The sequence below is a fragment of the Balaenoptera ricei genome, chromosome 10, assembly GCF_028023285.1.
Source record: "Balaenoptera ricei isolate mBalRic1 chromosome 10, mBalRic1.hap2, whole genome shotgun sequence".
Classification (NCBI taxonomy): domain Eukaryota; kingdom Metazoa; phylum Chordata; class Mammalia; order Artiodactyla; family Balaenopteridae; genus Balaenoptera; species Balaenoptera ricei.
Window position 1 is genome coordinate 18,032,706 of NC_082648.1, and position 20,668 is coordinate 18,053,373.

Genomic DNA, 20,668 nt, shown 5'->3' on the forward strand with positions numbered 1-20,668 from the left:
TGAATTAATTTTCCTATCGGCCATCCAGGTGGAAATGCCCATCAGATACTTGAAAATGTCAGCCCGAAATGGAGATATGAATTTGGAAGTCACCAATTTTTTTCAATTACTATTGATTAACTCCAACTATATGTATTTAATATCAATTGAAAAATATTTATTGATCACCCCCTAGTGCCAAAATACCAGAGGTACAGTAAACAAAGAAAAGTCATTCCTTCTTTCATGTTGTTTTCTGTTTGGTGGGAACGTGACAAGGGAATAAACACCATGATAGGTGAAGGAAAAGGTGATATTAGAGCACAGATGAAGGACGCCCAATCCACCTTTGGCAAACCAGGGTAAATAGAGGAATTGATGCCAGAGGGATAAGAGTGGGTTAGATGGAGAAAAGGTGAAGAATATTTCAGACCAAATAAAATACATATTGGATGACCTTAAAGTATCCTGGTCATACAAGGAGCTGATATAAATTTACCATTTCTAAAAAAAAAAAAAATTTACCATTTCTGAAATGTGGGTGTCAATGGTGAGAGAAGAAAAGTATGAATTTTAAGAACAAGTGGTGAACAGCCATAGTGAAGGAGCTCATAAACCGTTCTACAGAGTTTGAACTTTTCCACAGAGCCACAGAAAACACTAAAAGGATTTAAACAAGAAAGAGATAACAGGTTCAGTTTAGAAATATCACTCTGGTTGCAGAAAGTAACAAATAAATTGGAGGGAGCAAGATGGGAGGTAATACAGAGAGCCTTGAAGGCTGTCAGATACTGGAGATGAGAAGGCAGTGCCCTGACTTTGGGTGATGGTGAATGAATGAAGAGAAGTGGACATGTTCAAAGATACCTAGGATTGTGTGATTGACAAGATGGGAAGGGATGGAAGGGAGGAAGGAGTGACCGACAGGGGACACAGATGAGGAAATGCATATGGTGGGGGAAGATATAAATTCAGAATCAGACACATTCAGTTTGAGATACCTAAGGGATGTCAGAATGACCATGGCCAGAAAGCAGAATTTGAAGCTCAGGAGACAGATCTGGTAAACAAATGAAGCCTTTGGGATGATTTTCCCTCATAATATATGCCTTAGATCCCAAGGACTTTGGATTCCTTCCTTTGCTAGTGAAAAGCCAATAAATGACTTCAACAATGCTAGCTTATCACAACGAAGTGAACAAAGGAGCAGGAGCAGATAGAGGAAACTAAAATCATGGGAAGCTGTGTGATTGCCCAGCAAGTATATATAGAGGCAGAAAAGAAGGGGACAAAGACGGAACCTTGAAAAACATCACTATTTAACAAATGGCCAAGGAAGAGACATCTGCAGAAGGGATTGAGAGGAGCAGGCAAAAGTTCTAAGAGGAAAACTTGACTGTGAGTTTCACTGGAAACTAAGCAAGGAAACCTTTTGAAGAAGAAAGGTATGGGCAACAACGTCAAGTGGGCAGGAGGTCAAAGGGCGAAGGGGAGGGTGGGACGAACTGGGAGATTAGGAATGACATGCATACACTACCGTGCATAAAACAGAGAGCTAGTGGGAAATTGGTGCTCTGTGACGACCTAGATGGGTGGGATGGGGGGCTGGGAGGGAGGTCCAAGAGGGAGGGGATATAGGTGTACATGTAGCTGATTCACTTTGTTGTACAGCAGAAACTAACACAACCTTGTAAAGCAATTATACTCCAATAAAAAAAAATAAATTTTTTAAAAAAGTGCACAGTGAATTTAATAACTAGGATGGCACTGATGGACTGGATAAGAATAGTTTCAGTGGAGTGGCAGAGGTAGACATGAGACTGCAGTAGACTGAGGCGAAAGGAGAATAAAAGGAACTGGAGGGAAAGAGGAAAGACCTTTATTAATTTATTTAAAATATTTACTTATTTTGGCTGCACCAGGTCCTAGTTGGGGCATGCAGATTCTAAGTTGCGGCATGTGTGCGGGATCTAGTTCCCCAACCAGGGATCGAACCCGGGCCCCCTGCATTGGGAGGGCGGAGTCTTATCCACTGGACCAGCAGGGAAGTCCCAGGAAAGCCCTTTTTATCTACAAAAAGAAGGTGAGACAGTGGTAGTTGAAAGGGGCTGTGGGCTGAGATTAGAAAGATAATAGGGATGGAGATGGAAAGAGAGAGAGAGAGAGAGAGAGAGAGAGAAAGAGAGAGGGAGAGGAGAGTCCTGTGTGTCTACAAAGAGAAATGGAAAGAGCCCAGGTCTGGGTTAGATGTGAAGTAGATGAAAAGCAAAAAACAACATGCTTGGCTTGAGGGTGTCTCAGTCTAGGAAGGAGACCAGCCCACATTTACTTATTTGAACAAAGTGCAGAGGGACCAGAAGAGAAGGTACATTTCAGTCCACCTGGGAAAATTAGAGATTTTGTCAAAGATACAACATCAGAGTTGACACCAGAAAAAACAGTGAGGCCACCAACCTGGGAGAGGGCATTACAGAGGAGGTATGTGTATTTGAAAACGACCTGCAGCCCAGTGTTACTGGAACACAATGGAAAGGGTGGGTGGAATGACAGGATATGAATTTAAGAAGTTAGATAGGGACCACATCGGGAAAGGCCCTTTTATGCAAAGGTGTCTAGAATATTTCTTCTACATTTTGGCCAGTCAAGAAAAGAATTATAAGCAAGAAGAAAGTAATTAGATTTTCATGTCAAAAGGTAAATCTCACAACAGTGTAAAGAAAGGTGAGGGAGTAAGTAGTTCACAGTGAGTAGTTCACAAATGCGATTAAGTACCTGAACCAGGAAAATTAAAATAGATACAAAAATGGAAGAACAGACATAAGAAAAGTGATTGGTTGGATTTTGCAGGCGATAGAGAAAGAAGAATCTAGGTTGAATCCTTGAGCTCTGACTTGGGCTCCTACCAATTGATTTCAGAGGGTGAGAACACAACCCTTCGAGGATACAGGCAGAGAAGGAGGTTTTGGAAACATGAGCTCAGTTTGGATGTGTTCAATTTGCAGCTTGTATAAGACTTTTTGGAGGAGCTATTAGGTTTTCAGAAGAAGATTCTTGGCCAGAAATGTACACTGGTGTGTCATTAGTACTTAGAGAGAAAACTGAAGTCAAAGATATAAATAAAGGAAGGGGATCCTACAGTAGACTGTATATTCTTCCACTTGTATTGCAGCTCCTTACTGTTTAACTCATTAATTTTGGCTTATTCTTAAAATGTAAGTTCAAGGATCATTCATGTATGCCTCCCCCCCTAAAAAAACCTTGTTGATCTCACAAACTCAACTCAGGTCACCTATGATTTGTTCTTATAAAACCCTGTACTTTTTCTTCCTGATATTTAAAAAATTTAACCAAATAATTATGAAAATACTTTCTTACTTCCTCGTGGCCTTTCCTGCTGAACACTACGCTTCATGAGAATAGGGGGCTGGTTTCCCTTATTCAGTTATTTACCCCCAACAATGAATACAATGATATGCATGTTACAGGTGTCCAATACACATTTTAAACAAATGAATAAGTAAAAGTATCATGGAAACCAAGAAAGGAGTTGGTTTCAAGGAGTCATCCGTGGTGAACAGTTTCAAAAGCTATGGAGAAGTTAAGCACGATTGAGAACAAATTATGACAATTGAGCATCTAGGCAGTCATGACGAGAACTCTTCATCCAGACTGCATTGCGCTGAGAGGAAGGAGAACAAGGAGGTTAAGTGTGGGTAGATTCTTCTTTTAAAAGGAGAAATGCTCCCATTGTTTATGAGATAGGAAAGACCTTTTTTTAAAATGGAGGATCATGGGAATTCCCTGGTGGTCCAGTAGTTAAAACTTCACCTTCCAATGCAGTGGGTGAGGGTTCGATCCCTGGTCGGGGAGCTAAGATCCCACATGCCTTGTGGCCAAAACACCAAAACATAAAACAGAAGCAATACTGTAACAAATTCAATAAAGACTTTAAAAATGGTCCACATCAAAAAAATCTTTAAAAATAAAATAAAATAGAGGATCATGAAATGAGGAGGGCAAGAAATTAAAGACTTCTATCAGAAAGAAGGGTTCATTCATGTAGTAATGTCATGCAAAAGGCAAAACAGCGTATGGAGGATCTTCACTTCTGAAGTCCTCCCCTTACAGAATTTAGATATATTTTCCTTTAAGAGTGAAAGTTAAATCACATATACTAGTTTCAGAGGAAGAAAGAAAAGGTAGATATAGATCCATTTGTAGGTAGTCATTTCCCATGAACAAATTAAAAAATTATTCTCTTTCATTTTCCATGAGTAATGTAGCCCTTAACTTCTAGAGACCACCTCTCCAAACTTTTCACTTAACAATATGTTTAATCAAATTCAATTGAGGAAGGTTATTTTCTTCTCTTCCTAAATAAATAAATAAATAGAGTTAGCTCCGAATTCCAACATCAGATCTTATCTGATTACATGAAAATCACCAGTTCCATGTCTATAGACTCATCGTCCACTATTCGATGTGGCAGTGAACAGTGATGAAGGCAAGCGAGAAAGTGAGGAGGTCAAATGGAAAATCCCCTTCTGGAAAATGGCATCCAATTTCACTTCCACATGCAGGATTTTGTGTGTATCTTCCTTCAAGAGTAAAAGTTAAACTTGGTATTCTAGCAACTTCCAAGTTCATGGTTGGTACCTTATGGAATGGGAAAGAGTGACTTTTGCAACCTTAAATCAGGAACAATATTTGGAAGAAGGGGAGCTAGATGTGGGCGCAAATATGCTATATCATGTCTGATCCAGGAAAGCTGACTCATGTTATCACCCCTTCATGCCAGGCAACATCACATGAAAAGGAGTAACTCCTCAATTCGCCAGTCCTAGAGTAACTCAGCCACTGTTATAAAGCCAATTAGCAAATTAGCACCAAGACATTAGCAAATAGAACATCATGACAGATGGGGTCTGACAGGATGGCTGATGGCATGGGCAAGGTGGAAGAAAAAGAAAGGGAAACCAAAGATAAATGATGGCTATGTCTCACATGATTACCACAATTATTACACATTCTGGACTCCCTCATTGGAACCGTCCATCAGGTAAAGAGTTTTATTTAGTCTTAGTTCCTAAGATGTCAGTAGGAATTATTATTTATCATGACAACTAGGAAAGGACAACTTCAGTCAGGCAGAACATTTGCTTTTCAACAAATACAGAGCACACCCAGATGCAGGGGCAAGAACCCTGGCATTCTGACAAGTTTGGAGAATTTTTCAGTCCCTCCCTCATCTCTCTCTCCTTTCTCTTCTGGGGCTACTGCATGTCAGACTAGGTCAAAGGTAGCAATTGCCAAGGAGGCATCCTATGTATAAATGTCTTTGTGTACCAAGTTCTACCCATGTAGGTCTATCCTGGATGAGCAACAGTGCCTTCTCTCCCGCCCAAAGTAAATATTTCTTGCTGCAACAGGGCAGAGTACTTTATAGGACTTTGGTCCTGCCATCTATGAGGACACATTTAAAAATAAAATTCACGCAACCAGAGATACGTGCAATGATGAAAGAATGACAGCAAGGCACTTGGTGCTTTACCATAACATTTAGTTTATTGTTTTGCTTTATTTTGTTTTGAGCTTTAAAAATTCGGCAAACAATTCAGTCTGCTGCGGTAAAGTACTTCCCATTTACACACCATCAACCTACCAATATTGATAATTTCTAAATTAGCTTTATTTTAATAACATTTATATGCCTATCCTTATTGGACTAGGCACAAGTTTTTTGTTTTTTGTTTTTTTCCAGGATGAAAAGTCATTGCAAATAATTCTTTTAAAAAGGTCAGTATTCTCTGAACATTCCTGATTTGAAAATACATTTTATCAGATATTAAGGATACCATGGAAAAAAATTAAGTAGTTCTCATAAATAAAGAAAAATAAAACTTGTGTTAGCTTATCTAATCTCTTAGGGGGTTAGTTTTTAATTTGTGTGTGTGTCAGACAAACCCAAATATTTTTTGAAGAAAATTTCAGTCCTTTCTGCCATGAAGAGATGGGATTATTGTCTATTAAGGCAAGTATTCATAAAGAGATGATTTTTAAATTATAGTGATTCTATAAATACTTAGAATTTTCTTAAATCCTTTCTCACATCTTCATTCTATTGGCTCTGACTTTAAGATATAACCTTTTCTTAGCTTTTTTAAAATTAGGATCCATGGGAGATATTTCTTTCTTATTTCTTTAAAAAAAAACCTTAAACTTTATTAAGTATATGTGTGTTTTTTATCTCTTGTTTCCCTCTTTGACTAGCTTTCATGAAGCTCAGAGTGGAATTTGGGACCCATGTGTTATAAACATGCAAGACTCCAATGCATGCATTTCTACCCTATTAATTGCTCAGATTATTATCTAAACCTTATTTTCCTTCTTGATATCTTTATTTTTCAAGCTTTATTATAGTATGTTATATAAAATAATTCACAACTTTTATGAAATGAGATAGGATATAAATTTGCTTAAGATATATATATATATGTATCTTGCTTAGAAACTCAATAAATAGACTGTGTAAAATACTTTCCTAATTGCCATATCATTTATTTATCCACTAACAAAATGATAATGATTATTAGTGATAATATTGGGAGTCAGTTTGGCCCAAGTGGAGCTAATCTTAAGTAATACTAGAGAAGACTAGATTTTAAGAACATTCTAGAGATATGAAAATAAAATCTCATGCTTTTTCTGTCCCAGTCTCTCATTCTTTCTCTCTGTTTTAATGCTAGTGAAACAAGGTAAAAACAAAAGCCAAATAACTTCATTATGGCCTTACATGTCATACAATATAATTTAATCCAGTAAAACCTGCTTCTCAAAACCTGCGTCCATCCAAGCTGGCAGGTGATGGTGGCAGGGTACACACCACCTAGCATCTGACCTTAGGGATCAACAGGGACCCATCATGAAGCAAACTGCAGGGAGCAGTTATTACCAAGCTCTCTACTGGATAAGCACTAAACAGTTTCATGTCTACTACTCCAACAGGAATAAACTGTACCCTCAACATTTCTCAGCCTCCTTCTTTCACCAAGGATACCAAAAATAGGATTTATAGTTCTGCTGTTTCCAGCTCAAATTTCACATCCAAGCATCTCCATCTCTTAATTGGAGTTTAAAATAGAGTCTATTCTAAAAATTCCTGTAAATAGTTTTTACACATTCGTAAGAGATGCCTGTGTATGTAAACAGTAGATTAAGCCACAATGGAACTTACAATGATAAGAACTAAATGATATTAAAGGACATGTGTAGGTCTAGGGCAAGGTTTCCTCAGCACAACTGACATTTGGAGCCAGATAATTCTTTGTTGTGGGGAGGCGGTCCTGTGCGTTGTAGGATGTGTAGTAGCATTTCTGGCCTCCACTAACTAGATCAGTAGCAGCCCAATTCCCCTAGAACGACAACCAAAATTGTCTCCAGACATTGCCCAATGTCCACTAGGGACAAAATCACACCTGGTTGGGAACCACTGGTCTACAATCCAATATCTTAGATAAACTGTAAACAATTTCTCCATAAACTGCTAATGGGGGAGGGGGGTCTACCAGGTAGATCAAAGTAAAGAAATATGATTCATTCTTTATTACACAATTATATAATATTATGGTTCTGAGTCACTTTATTACTACAATGTGCTCTGAAGAACCCAAAACTACCATTCAAATATACAGGAGAAGTACCACGTCTTTGGGTTTGCACAACACGCTAGTCTGACCCAGTCATGTCCCTAACTAGACACTTCTAGTGTCTAGTTTAAGTTGGATGTGAAGAGAAAAGGCTGATTTCTCAGCCCCTTATGAAGAGTTTGGAAAATATTATTCGATATTTCTTCTCTGAACATTGGACCACTAAAGCTCTCTGTGCACATATGCTTTATAAATAATGCAAGTTTTCCATAACTTCTTTGACTATGGGCAGAATTTTTAAGTTGTGTTTCTTTGAGTGTTACCCATATAACTTTCAAAATCTATCTTTACAATACCAATCTTACTTAAAAGCAACATACAGGTTTCTCTCTGATAAACCTCTGTAATAAATTGTTTTATAATTTTTAATTTACAACATTTAAAGTTTCCACTAATTTGATTTTTTTTAAAGCTATGCTTATTTCTGAGGGGTCCTCAGACTCCTAACATGTAAATCTATTGCTCTAATTTCTTCCCTTGAGAGATCATCAGATGTATTACAGAGCAACAGAAACCAATTAAAAATACACATACTTGCTCCAGTGAACTTTTCCTTCCAATGTCTGCATCTCACCGAGGATGGCAAGGAGAAGAGAGGACTTCCCACATCCCACCTGGCCCACAATCATGGTTAACTGACCTACAGAAAAGAAACAAAGGATAATAACAGGATAACATGGAATTCACTTGGTAAAATAAAATCAAAACACATTTAGAAAAGGCTGATGTTTCACAATCAATGGGCTAGTTTTGGTCTCCAGCAATAAAGTATTCTAAACAGCTCCCTTCCCTGATACATAAGTTTTTTGGAAAATAGAAGAAAAATTAAAATCTATAGATCTTGATGTATTATTTTTAAAACTATGAGAATAACTGACACTAGTAAAGAAAACAGTGAAATACTTGCCTAAATCATCTAGATTAGTGTTACCTTTATTGTTCAATTCATTCAGGAGAAAAAGGCAATTTTAACTAAAATAGATAATTGGGCTTAAAATGATTTGGGGGCTGTTCTTAAAATACTTTGATTTGCATGTATAATAGAAAAATCCCAACTACTGACCATGAGGTCAAGTCAAAAAAATAATTCTATTCAATTATCTAGACATTTTAAATAAAAATATTGGGTATTTATGTCTTAAATATCTTGAAAACTTCATCAGGTTTCCTCAGGGATAGAAAACTACTTTCTCATACATCCTTTCTTTAAATTCTTCCTTCAAAAAACTGAGAAATGAACTACTCCATTATTTAAATGCCACAAATCAGCAAATAAACTGAAAGCAATTCATTTGGATGGTAAATAACTTGTCCAAAGGTCCACACTCTGCGGTGTAAGGCAGGTCTTATAATTCCCAGTCACCTCACAGTGATACAGGGGTTCATGAGCTTCATGGTACAAATAAATATTAGTAATGTTTGTCTTGAAAAAGTCTTTCTCTCCTTTTGTTAGGCTCGGTTATGTCGGAAAACCATGTTCATGATAGTTAACAATTACAAACCCGAGTAACAAATGATTCTTACCTGTTGGAATTTGAATATTTATATTAGATAAGGTAGCTAAACCACTGCCCCATGAAAAGTACCCATTTGTGACCTAGAAAATAAGAATACAGAAATTAAATTATAAAATTATGTAAATATGTGGTGTTAGAGAATTATTCCAATTAAAATAGATTTCTTTTTAAAGCACTGTAAGACTTTCAACACAGTAGAAAACACAGTGCTGAAATTCTAATTTAGAGTTATAACTGCTTAGAGGTATAAATGAAACACAAAAAGAATGGACGTGAGAGGAGGGTCTTTGAATTAATGATATTATGAAGAATGCTAAAAATTGCAACAATTTTCCCTGAAAATTTGGGATCATTTATATGTGAACATTCTTAAAAATCAATCACCCAAATATTTGCCAATGTAACTGCTACACTGATTATTTTCTCACTGCTGCAATTCCCAGAATCCTGTGATGCAAAGTAAAGAACAGAAATAACTACAAATTATTCCAACAAAATGATTCCACTAGCTAAGAAGGAAGGTTTTGTAATGAATAAGTTTCCTGAACTATGTGGATTTATCACTCTCCCTTGATCTTAAAAGAAAAAGTAAAGGGGAGGAAGAAACAGCACATAAATGAGGCAACATTGCTTGGTGGTATAAACCTCAACAACCAGCAAACAAACAAACAAAAAGACCTTAGAGTCATCCAAAGCAATCTATTGTTTTAATATGTGTCAAGAAAACTTGATAGTTTTAACAGTTACAAAAATGGGAAACAAAAGAGGTATAACAGAACCCAAGGGTTGGAAGGGTGAACAGAGACAGATGAGGGGAGAGAAAGTGCCTGAAAAATTAGAGGAAACTAAAGTAAGGCTACACTTTGCTCATAAATTAATATTTTGTTTCCAAATCCCAAGTGATGAAATTTCTAAGCACATTTTTGTTCAGGAATTTTGCAGAATAGATTGGTAATATCTAAATTATAACTAAAAATATCCTTAAAAAGCTCTTAAAATGAACAACTAGAGTGCAAAAGTTACCTGAAAAGGCTAGATTATGTTTTTCCATGTAAGTTTTCTCTAGCTTGGCATTTAATAATATCCATCACATAGATATGCATGAAATTAGTCCTGGAAGGAGGGTGGCCTGGAAGGGCTCAATAAGTGATCACTTTACAAATACCTGCTGAGCACCCAGTCTATGTGAAGTCCTGCGTTAGGACTGATGTGGGCTACAAAGAAGGTATAATGCATCCTCCCTGCTTCCCTGCTCAATTGAGCTTACAGTCAATTGAGTAGTAAACCAAGGCAAGAGAGTATGGGCTAAGTAACAAATAGAGGGGCAGACAGACGAAAGTGCAACAGCAGTTCATAAGGAAAATCATTTACATCTGAGATGAGTCAAAAAAAATATTTTGAAAAAGGAGGGCCTTTTAGCTAGTTTTGGAAAATATGCTGAATTTCAGCAAAGGTATTTCTGAGTAAAGAACTACAGTGAGAACAGGTTCAGGATCAGAAAACCATGAAACATGCTATGAGAAATAATGAATAAAGCTGGCTGGGGCAGAGGTTTAAGATACAGTGGCTAAGTGACAAAGGATGCTCAAAGAAAATCTAGTCTTCAAGGCTGAGAATCCCTCTTTCTCGGAGAAAGTGGAGAGCAGGCTAAACGAGGTGCACATACAGATGGGCTGGGGAGAGGGTCAGCATGGAACTGAGAGGCCCTCCATAACAACCTTTACGTTTTCAATGAATTGAGAGGGAAGGTTATCTGTAGAAACAGGAGGTGGCCAAAGGAGAGAGAGAACGAGGTGGGAGGAGATTAGTGACAGATGAAGAGCTACTGTAGGTGATGGAGAATCATGCTGAAGGGAGGCATGGGAAAGGATTGCCAAGGACCATGGAGAGTCAGCCGAGGGTGGAGGTAATGAAGCTCTGGCCATGCCAACTTGTACCATTAAGTCGTTTTCTCCACAGCACCCTCCACAGCACCCTGGGGACAGCAGCCCAGAAGGCATGGGGTTGAACGGCTACAGAAGGATGTGAAAGGGCTGGGAGAAAAGAAGGGGCTCAAGTTACCGCAGGTTGCAATGAGGTTAAAAGCCAATGGTGGTGTGATGAATTGGGAGATTGGGATTGACATATATACACTAATATGTATAAAATGGATAACTAATAAGAACCTGCTGTATAAAAAAATAAATAAAAAATAATGCGGGGGAAAAAAAAGCCAATGCCAGTGAAGGTGAAGCCCTAAGGGAGCTGGAGGGTAGGGCTGTGATGTCGGTGGCTGGCTGGTATAACAGAGGCTAAGATCTCAGAGGGGTTGTGCGTCTAAGTGGTGGCCGAGTGTGAATGCAGGTGAGTTTGTGGAAATGGAGGGGTGGTCGATTAAGGGGCTTGGGGGCTGGGATACTAGATGGGCTGTGAACCTGGAAGTTTAAATCACATCCAGGTGTGGCACTTACTAAGGTAGAAAGCTGGACTCGGAAACAGGCACCTAAATCTTCAGTGAAGGTGGGTGAGTGATTATGAGGTCCTCTGATCATAGACATGAGAAAGGTACAACACGCTATAGCTTCACAAGAGTGTGAGAGAGGAAAGATGTGGTTGGAAAGCAGCAGGGAAGAACCAGAAGAATACAGTGTCACCTCCTGATTTGGTCCTACACAGAAGTATAAGAGGGAACAGAGCTCACTTGAGAGGGATGGAGGAGAGTCAAAGTGAATTCCTCCCGCTGTGATTTGCCCTTCCATTCCCTCCTCCCTTTTACAAAATTGTCTCACTTCTCCACCATAAGCGTTAAAATCCTGGCTTCCCAAACTAGCTGTTTGACCTTGGAAAATCAGCTAATATATAAATCTCCACAAAGGTTCATAAAAGGATGGGTACAAAGATGGTTATCACAGCATGGTTTGTGATGGAGGAAGGATGGAGGCCAACCCAGCAGCCATCACTAGGGGACAAGTAAAAGGCAGGGATGTTACAGAATGCAGTGGTGCAGCTAGAAGGAGCAAACAATTTCAGGAAATTGAAAATATAAATGCTCATGACAATACTACATATTTCACAGGGATATGAGTGTGTTGAAGTGCATATATTGAGCATATTATTGCTGACACCGTAATGTTGGGAGGATGAGGGGATATAGGCATAAGGATCAGGGATAAAGGGAAAGGATGAATTAAAATGTAAAGGCAGGAACGAGACAATGCAAAAAGCCAACTACTGTATGATTCCATTTATATGAAATATCCAGCATAGGTAAATCCGTAGAGACAGAAAGCAGATTGGTGTTGGCAGGGGCAAGAGAAAGGGGGAAATGGGGAGTGACAGCTTAATGGGTACGGGGTTTCCTTTTGGGGTGATAAAAATATTTTGCGACTAGTAGATGGGATGGTTGTACAACTTTGGGAATCTAAATGCCACTGAATTGTTCACTTGAAAATGGTTAATTTTATGCTATGTGAATTTCACCTCAATTGAAATAATTTTTTGAAAATCTAAAGGCAGGACCTTCCACACACCTTTGTCCATTCTCTCCTGCCAAAAATAAATAAAAATGCTGAGTAAAATACAGTTTGTAAAACACCTCATTAAAGCAAGGAATAAGGAAATGTCTAGTGAAAGTATAAGGAAAAGTACAAAAAGATATATACACTCCGGAGCACCTAAGCTTCTTTCCTTCCAAAAGGGCCAAGAATAGCTAAGATATTTTAGAAGAAAAAAAATAAGGTGTAAGAACTTGTCCTAAAAAATGTCAGTGTTTATTAGAAAGCTATAATAATCACAACAGTGGAATACTGGACAGACAAATCAGAGAAAAATAAAGAAAGAAATCTGTGTGACAAGACGGCACTAAAAGTCAGTGGGTACGGTGACTGATACACAGTGCCTGGACAACCCGACATCATATAAAAAATTAAATCCGACCTTACTGACTTACTACTAAATGCAGTAAAATGACTACCACTAAATTTACTACTGCTAAACTTACAGCTAAAATTATTTATTACTGATTTCCCTACTAAATCACAACCTTACTTCATACCAACCACAAAAATAGATTTTAGGTCAATTAAAGTACTAAAAGCAAAAGGTGTAGCTCCAGGAATTTTAAGAACCAATACAATACAGAATATCTTTATACCTTTTGGTAGAAGAAGATTTCTTTTTTTTTTTTTTTTTTTTAATTTTTGGCCACGCCATGTGGCAAGTGGGGTCTTAGTCCCCCAACCAGGGATCAAACACATGCCCCCAACATTGGAAGTGATGTCTTAACCAATGGACCACCAGGAAAGTCCCCAAAAATGTTTTCATAAAGGAGGCAAAAAGCAAAGCATTAGCCATAAAGGAAAAGTTCTATAAACTAGATTACATTAAAATTAAGAATTTCTGATACCATAAAGAAAGTGAAAAGCCAAGCTATGGAGTGGGAAAAGAATTCTGTAACATATATAAGTGCCAAAGTAGTACCCAGAATTTTTTTAAACAGGGGGAACAAATAACCTGGCAATTCACAAGAGGAGCTCCAAACCCAAATGGTCAATATATATAGGAAAAGGTGCTCAACCTCATTAGAAATCAGAAAATTACAAATAAAAACCACAGCAAGATACAACTGCACCTCCTCCCAACAAACAACACACATTTTGGCAAAATATTGGAAGCACTGATGAAGAGGGAGACCAACTGGAATTCTCGATCACTGTTTTTCTTCTTTATAAATTTATGTATTTTATTTATTTTTTAATTTTTGGCTGCATTGGATCTTTGTTGCTGCACGCGGGCTTTCTCTAGTTGCGGTGGGCGGGGGCTACTATTCACTGTGGTGCGTGGGCTTCTCATTGCGGTGGCTTCTCTTGTTGCGGAGCACAGGTTCTAGGCGAGCAGGCTTCAGTAGTTGTGGCATGCAGGCTCAGTAGCTGTGGCTTGCAGGTTTAGCTGCTCCATGGCATGTGGGATCTTCCAGGACCAGGGATCGAACACTGTGTCCCCTGCATTGGCAGGTGGATTCTCAACCACTGTGCCACTAGGGAAGTCCCTCACTCACTATTAATGGAAGTGTAAAATGGCACAACCACTTTAGAGAAAAGTTGGCCATTGTGAAGAAAAGTTGAGGATGTACAGCCCTATGACTCAGCAATTGTTCACAACAGCCTCAAAAAAAATAACCAAAAGTCCATCAAAAGTATAACAGATCAATAAGTTCTGGTATATTTATACAATGAAACGATACACAGTGATGAGAATGAATGAATTACAGCTTCACATAGCAACATGGATGAATTATATCCACATAATGTCGAGCAGAAGAAGCAACACACATACACGTACATGCACATATTCAAACTTAAAAAAACTAAAGCACATTTTTAGGGAGGCATACATAGCAAGGATGATCAAGGAAATGATGACCACAGAAGTCAGGGTGGCGATTATATCTTGGGGGAGAGATAGAGAGAGTGCAGCTAAAGTGTGTGCTGGGGGGACCTTCAGAGGAAGCTCATGATGTTCTTCATTTGGTAGTGGTTGCACAGGTATTTACTTTTTCATTTAACAGTGCATACATGTTGTATGTACTTTTCTGTAGGTATGTTGTATTTCACAATAAAAAAGATTTCAAAAATACAAATGAGTAATAACCAATTTGGGAATTTCCACTATGAATAAATGGTGAATTCGAGCTTGAAGGGGTATCTAAAACTGCAGTGGCCATTCAGTGGAATAGCAGACTCCAGGACATTGATGAGCAGGGGTTTGTTGTTTTTTTGTGGGTTTTTTGGTGCATGAAGGGTCAACTCTGGGAAAAAAATCATGATAACCTTCCTTTTTTCCATGAAAAATGAAAATAAATTGAATAAGGCACACGGAAAAGATGTATTTTTAGGTTCCCACTACACTGAAGAGAAAATGTCGATTAAAAAACACTCTTTTTTTAGTCACTAATACATTGTTATTATCTGGGCATATTTGAGAATTGGCAGCATAGAGGACCCTTTCTAGTCTCTCATTACTTACTTTATCATAGCTTAGTTCACACCCTACTTGTACATTATAATTGTCTAGGGAACTACTAGAGATGTTTTCAAAAATGATGCCCAGGTTTATATATATATATATATATATATATACACACACACACACACACACATACATATGCATATACATATATATATATATATATATGTGATTCTAATGTACAGCCAAGACTAAGAATCACTACAGGACTTGCCTGGAGGCACAGTGGTTAAGAATCCACCTGCCAACGCAGGGGACACGGGTTTGATCTCTGGTCCGGGAAGATCCCACATGCCACGGAACAACTAATAAGCACACGAGCCACAACTTCTGAGCCTGCACTCTAGAGCCCGAGAGTCACAATTACTGAGCCCACACGCTGCAACTACTGAAGCCTGTGTGCCTACAGCCTGTGCTCTGCCACAAGAAAAGCCACCACAATGAGAAGCCCGTGCACCGCAACAAAGAGTAGCCCCCGCTCGCCGCAACTAGAGAAAAGCCCGCACGCAACAACGAAGGCCCAATGCAGCCAAAAATAAATAAATAAATAAATAAATAATTAAAAAATGAGTCACTACAGCTCTTTGAAATTCACAGGTGATATACCTTATCCTCAAAACAACCATACTAAAATGGCATCCCCACCTCAAGAGGGGCAGACCATGGCTTAGAGAAGCAATTTGCCCAAATCACACATCAAATTAATGGCAAAGGGAAGGCTAGCATTAGCTTATTCCATCCAGTAACGCATTTGTTCCAGTTGCTAAAAGCCTGTCGTGGGACAGGTATGGTGTCGGGCAATAAGGAGAGAGAGAGGAGAATTAAATGTGGTTCTTGGTTTTACTGTACCACTCACTGAGCATCCCTCACTCTGACTGGGCAGGGCAGGGAGTGGGACAGCCCCAGCAGCCAATGTGGCTAGTCTTCTAAACAGCTAGTTTCCAGACTCCGTTGGCTCTGATGTCCAGAGGCCCTTGACTGCTGCAGGCATCTGTTCTGGTTCCTGCATAACCCTGACCCCTTCCAGGGGCTGATCCCAACACTCAGTCCTCAGCCTGTGTTCCTGTGGTGGCCTGTCCTATGAAGCACTCATGCTTGGGAAGAGTACAAATGGCTGAGTGTCAATGACAAAAAACAAACAACCCTTTTGCATGTAGCTGTCCAGTTTTCCCAGCACCGCTTACTGAAGAGCCTGCCTTTTCTCCATCGTATTCTCTTGCTTCCTTTGTCAAAGATAAGGTGACCAAATGTGCGTGGGTTTATCTCTGGGCTTTCTATCCTGTTCCATTGATCTATTATTTCTGTTTTTGTGCCAGTACCATACTGTCTTGATTACTGTAGCTTTGTAGTATAGTCTGAAGTCAGGGAGCCTGATTCCTCCAGCTTTGTTTTTCTTTCTCAACATTGCTTGGGCTATTCGGGGTCTTTTGTGTTTCCATACAAATTGTGAAATTTTTTGTTCTAGTTCTGTGAAAAATGCCATTGGTAGTTTGATAGGGATTGCATTGAATCTGTAGATTGCTTTGGGTAGTATAGTCATTTTCACAATGTTGATTCTTCCAATCCAAGAACATGGTATATCTATCCATCTGTTTGTATCATCTTTAATTTCTTTCATCAGTGTCATATAGTTTTCTGCATACAGGTCTTTTGTCTCCTTAGGTAGGTTTATTCCTAGGTATTTTATTCTTTTTGTTGCAATAGTAAATGGGAGTGTTTCCTTAATTTCTTTTTCAGATTTTTCATCATTAGTGTATAGGAATGCAAGAGATCTCTGTGCATTAATTTTGTATCCTGCTACTCTAACAAATTCGTTGATTAGCTCTAGTAGTTTTCTGGTAGTATCTTTAGGATTCTCTATACATAGTATCATGTCATCGGCAAAAAGTGACAGTTTTACTTCTTTTCTGATTTGGATTCTTTTATTTCTTTTTTTTTGGCTAAAGCTTCCAAAACTATGTTGAATAATAATGGTGAGAGTGGGCAACATAGTCTTTTTCCTGATCTTAGTGGAAATGGTTTCAGTTTTTCACCACTGAGAATGATGTTGGCTATGGGTTTGTCATATATGGCCTTTATTATGTTGACATAGGTTCCCTCTATGCCTACTTTCTGGAGAGTTTTTATCATAAATCGCTGTTGAATTTTGTCAAAAGCTTTTTCTGCATCTATTGAGATTATCATATGGTTTTTATCCTTCAGTTTGTTAATGTGGTGTATCACATTGGTTGATCTGCGTATATTGAAGAATCTTTGCATTCCTGGAATAAACCCCACTTGATCATGGCACATGATCCTTTTATTGTGCTGTTGGATTCTGTTTGCTAGTATTTTGTTGAGGATTTTTGCATCTGTGTTCATCAGTGATATTGCTCTGTAGTTTTCTTTTTTTGTGACATCTTTGTCTGGTTTTGGTATCAGGGTGATGGTGTCCTCGTAGAATGAGTTTGGGAGTGTTCCTCCCTCTGCTACATTTTGGAAGAGTTTGAGAAGGACAGGTGTTAGCTCTTCTCTAAATGTTTGATAGAATTCACCTGTGAAGCCATCTGGTCCTGGGCTTTTGTTTGTTGGAAGATTTTTAATCACAGTTTCAATTTCAGTGCTTGTGATTGGTCTGTTTATATTTTCTATTTCTTCCTGGTTCAGTCTCAGAAGGTTGTGCTTTTCTAAGAATTTGTCCATTTCTTCCAGGTTGTCCATTTTATTGGCATATAGTTGCTTGTAGTAATCTCTCACGATCCTTTGTATTTCTGCAGTGTCAGTTGTTACTTCTCCTTTTTCATTTCTAATTCTGTTGATTTGAGTCCTCTCCCTTTTTTTCTTGATGAGTCTGGCTAATGGTTTATCAATTTTGTTTATCTTCTCAAAGAACCAGCTTTTAGTTTTATTGACCTTTGCTATTGTTTCTTTCATTTCTTTTTCATTTATTTCTGCTCTGATCTTTATGATTTCTTTCCTTCTGCTAACTTTGGGGTCTTTTTGTTCTTCTTTCCCTAATTGCTTTAGGTGTAAGGTTAGGTTGTTTATTTGAGTTTTTCTTGTTTCTTGAGATAGGATTGTATTGCTATAAACTTCCATCTTAGAACTGCTTTTGCTGCATCCCATAGGTCTGGTGTCATAGTGTTTTCATTGTCATTTGTTTCTAGGTATTTTTTGTTAATTTCCTCAGGAAGACCTAAATAGACATTTCTCCAAAGACATAGAGATGGCTGACAGGCACACGAAACAATGCTCAACATCACTAATTATTAGAGAAATACAAATCAAAACTATGAGGTATCACTGCACACCAGTCAGACTGGCCATCATTAAAAAGTCTACAAATAACAAATGTTGGAGAGGGTGTGGAGAAAAGTGAACCCTCCTACACTATTGGTGGGAATGTAAATTGGTGCAGCCACTGTGGAAAACAGTATGGAGGTTCCTCTAAAAACTAAAAATAGAGTTGCCATATGATCCTGCAATCCCATTCCTCAGCATATATCCAGACAAAGCTATAATTCGAAAAGATACCTTCACCCAATGTTCACTGTGGCACGATTCACAATAGCCAAGGCATGGAAACAACCTAAATGTCCATCGACAGATGAATGGATAAAGAAGATGTGGTACATATATACAATGAAATACTACTCAGCCATAAAAAAGAATGAAATAATACCATTTGCAGGAACATGGATGGACCTAGAGATTATCATACTAAGTAAAGTAAGTCAGAAAGAGAAAGACAAATATCATATGATATCACTTGTATGTGGAATCTACGATACGACACAAATGAACTTATCTATGAGACAGAAACAGACTCACACACATAGAGAACAGACTTGTAATTGCCAAGGGGGAGAGGGGTGGGGGAGGGATCAATTGGGAGTTTCGGATTAGCCGATGCAAACTATTATATATAGAATGGATAAACAAGATCCTACTGTATAGAAGAGGGAACTATATTCAATATCTGCTGATAAACCATAATGAAAAAGAATATGAAAAAGAATGTATATATATGTATAACTGAGTCACTTTGCTATACAGCAGAAATTAACACAGCATTATAAATCAACTATACTTCAATAATAAAACATTTTTTTGAAAAAAGGCTGTTTGACAATGCAATCCAAAAATGGGCAGAAGACCTAAATACAAATTTCTCCAAAGAAGATATACAGAATGCCAACAGACACATGAAAGGATGCTCAACATCACTAATCATTAGGGAAATGCAAATCAAAACTACAATAAGGTATCACCTCACACCAGTCAGAATGGTCATCATCAAAAAATCTACAAACAATAAATGCTGGAGAGGGTGTGGAGAGAAGGGAACCCTCTTGCACTGTTGGTGGGAATGTAAATTGATACAGCCCCTATGGAGAACAGTATGGAGGTTCCTTAAAAACCTAAAATAGAATTACCATATGACCCAGCAATCATACTACTGGGCATATACCCAGAGAAAACCATAATTCAAAAAGACACATGCACCCCAATGTTCATTGCAGCACTATTTACAATAGCCAGGTCATGGAAGCAACCTAAATGCCCATCGACAGACAAATTGATAAAGAAGATGTGGTACATATATACAATGGAATATTACTCAGCCATAAAAAGGAACGAAATTGGGTCATTTGTAGATACGTGGATGGATCTAGAGACTGTCATATGGAGTGAAGTAAGTCAGAAAAACAAATATCATATATTAACGCATATATGTGGAACCTAGAAACATGGTACACATGAACCGGTTTGCAGGGCAGAAATAGAGACACAGATGTAGAGAACAAACGTACGGATACCAAGGGGGGAAAGTGGGGGTGGTGGTGGTGGTGTGATAAATTGGGAGATTGCGATTGAATGTACACTAATATGTATAAAATGGATAAGTATTAAGAACCTGCTGTATTTTAAAAAAAAACCGTATGCTATCACATATATATGGAATCTAAAAAAAAAAAAAATGGTTCTGATGAACCTATGGGCAGGACAGGAATAAAGACACAGATGTAGAGAATGGACTTGAAGACACGGGGAGGGGGAAGGGTAAACTGGGACGAAGTGAGAAAGTAACATTGACATATATACACTACCAAATGTAAAATAGATAGCCAGTGGGAAGCAGCGGCATGACACAGGGAGATCAGCTCAGTGGTTTGTGACCACCTAGAGGGGTGGGATAGGGAGCAGGGGAGGGAGATGCAAAAAGGAGGGGATATGGGGATATATGTATACATATAGCTGATTGTTATACAGCAGAAACTAACACAGCATTGTAAAGCAATTATACTCCAATAAAAATGTTAAGGAAAAAAAAAAAAGGCCGTTTGAGACGAGTCAAAGGCAGTATTGGGAAGCTGGGTGGAAGCACACAACCCAGGTCTAAGCCTTTCCTGGTTGTAGATAATTGTTATCTAATCTACTTCCTCAAAAACTGGACCTGTAATATTGGCGTTCTCTAGAAAT

At 38.3% G+C, this 20,668-nt stretch overlaps 1 protein-coding gene across 7 annotated transcripts in view; it reads right to left on the reverse strand.

Moving 5' to 3' along the window:
* The window catches only part of ABCC9 (ATP binding cassette subfamily C member 9), a 142,512-nt gene that overhangs the window by 73,111 nt on the left and 48,733 nt on the right, over window positions 1-20,668 (reverse strand). For all 7 annotated transcript variants that reach the window (XM_059935421.1, XM_059935422.1, XM_059935425.1 and 4 more), the window contains 2 exons: window positions 9,210-9,282; window positions 8,220-8,325 (listed from right to left, as the gene is read on the reverse strand). In XM_059935421.1, the coding sequence (XP_059791404.1) occupies window positions 8,220-8,325; window positions 9,210-9,282 (179 nt within the window). The remainder of the gene's footprint in view (window positions 1-8,219; window positions 8,326-9,209; window positions 9,283-20,668) is intronic.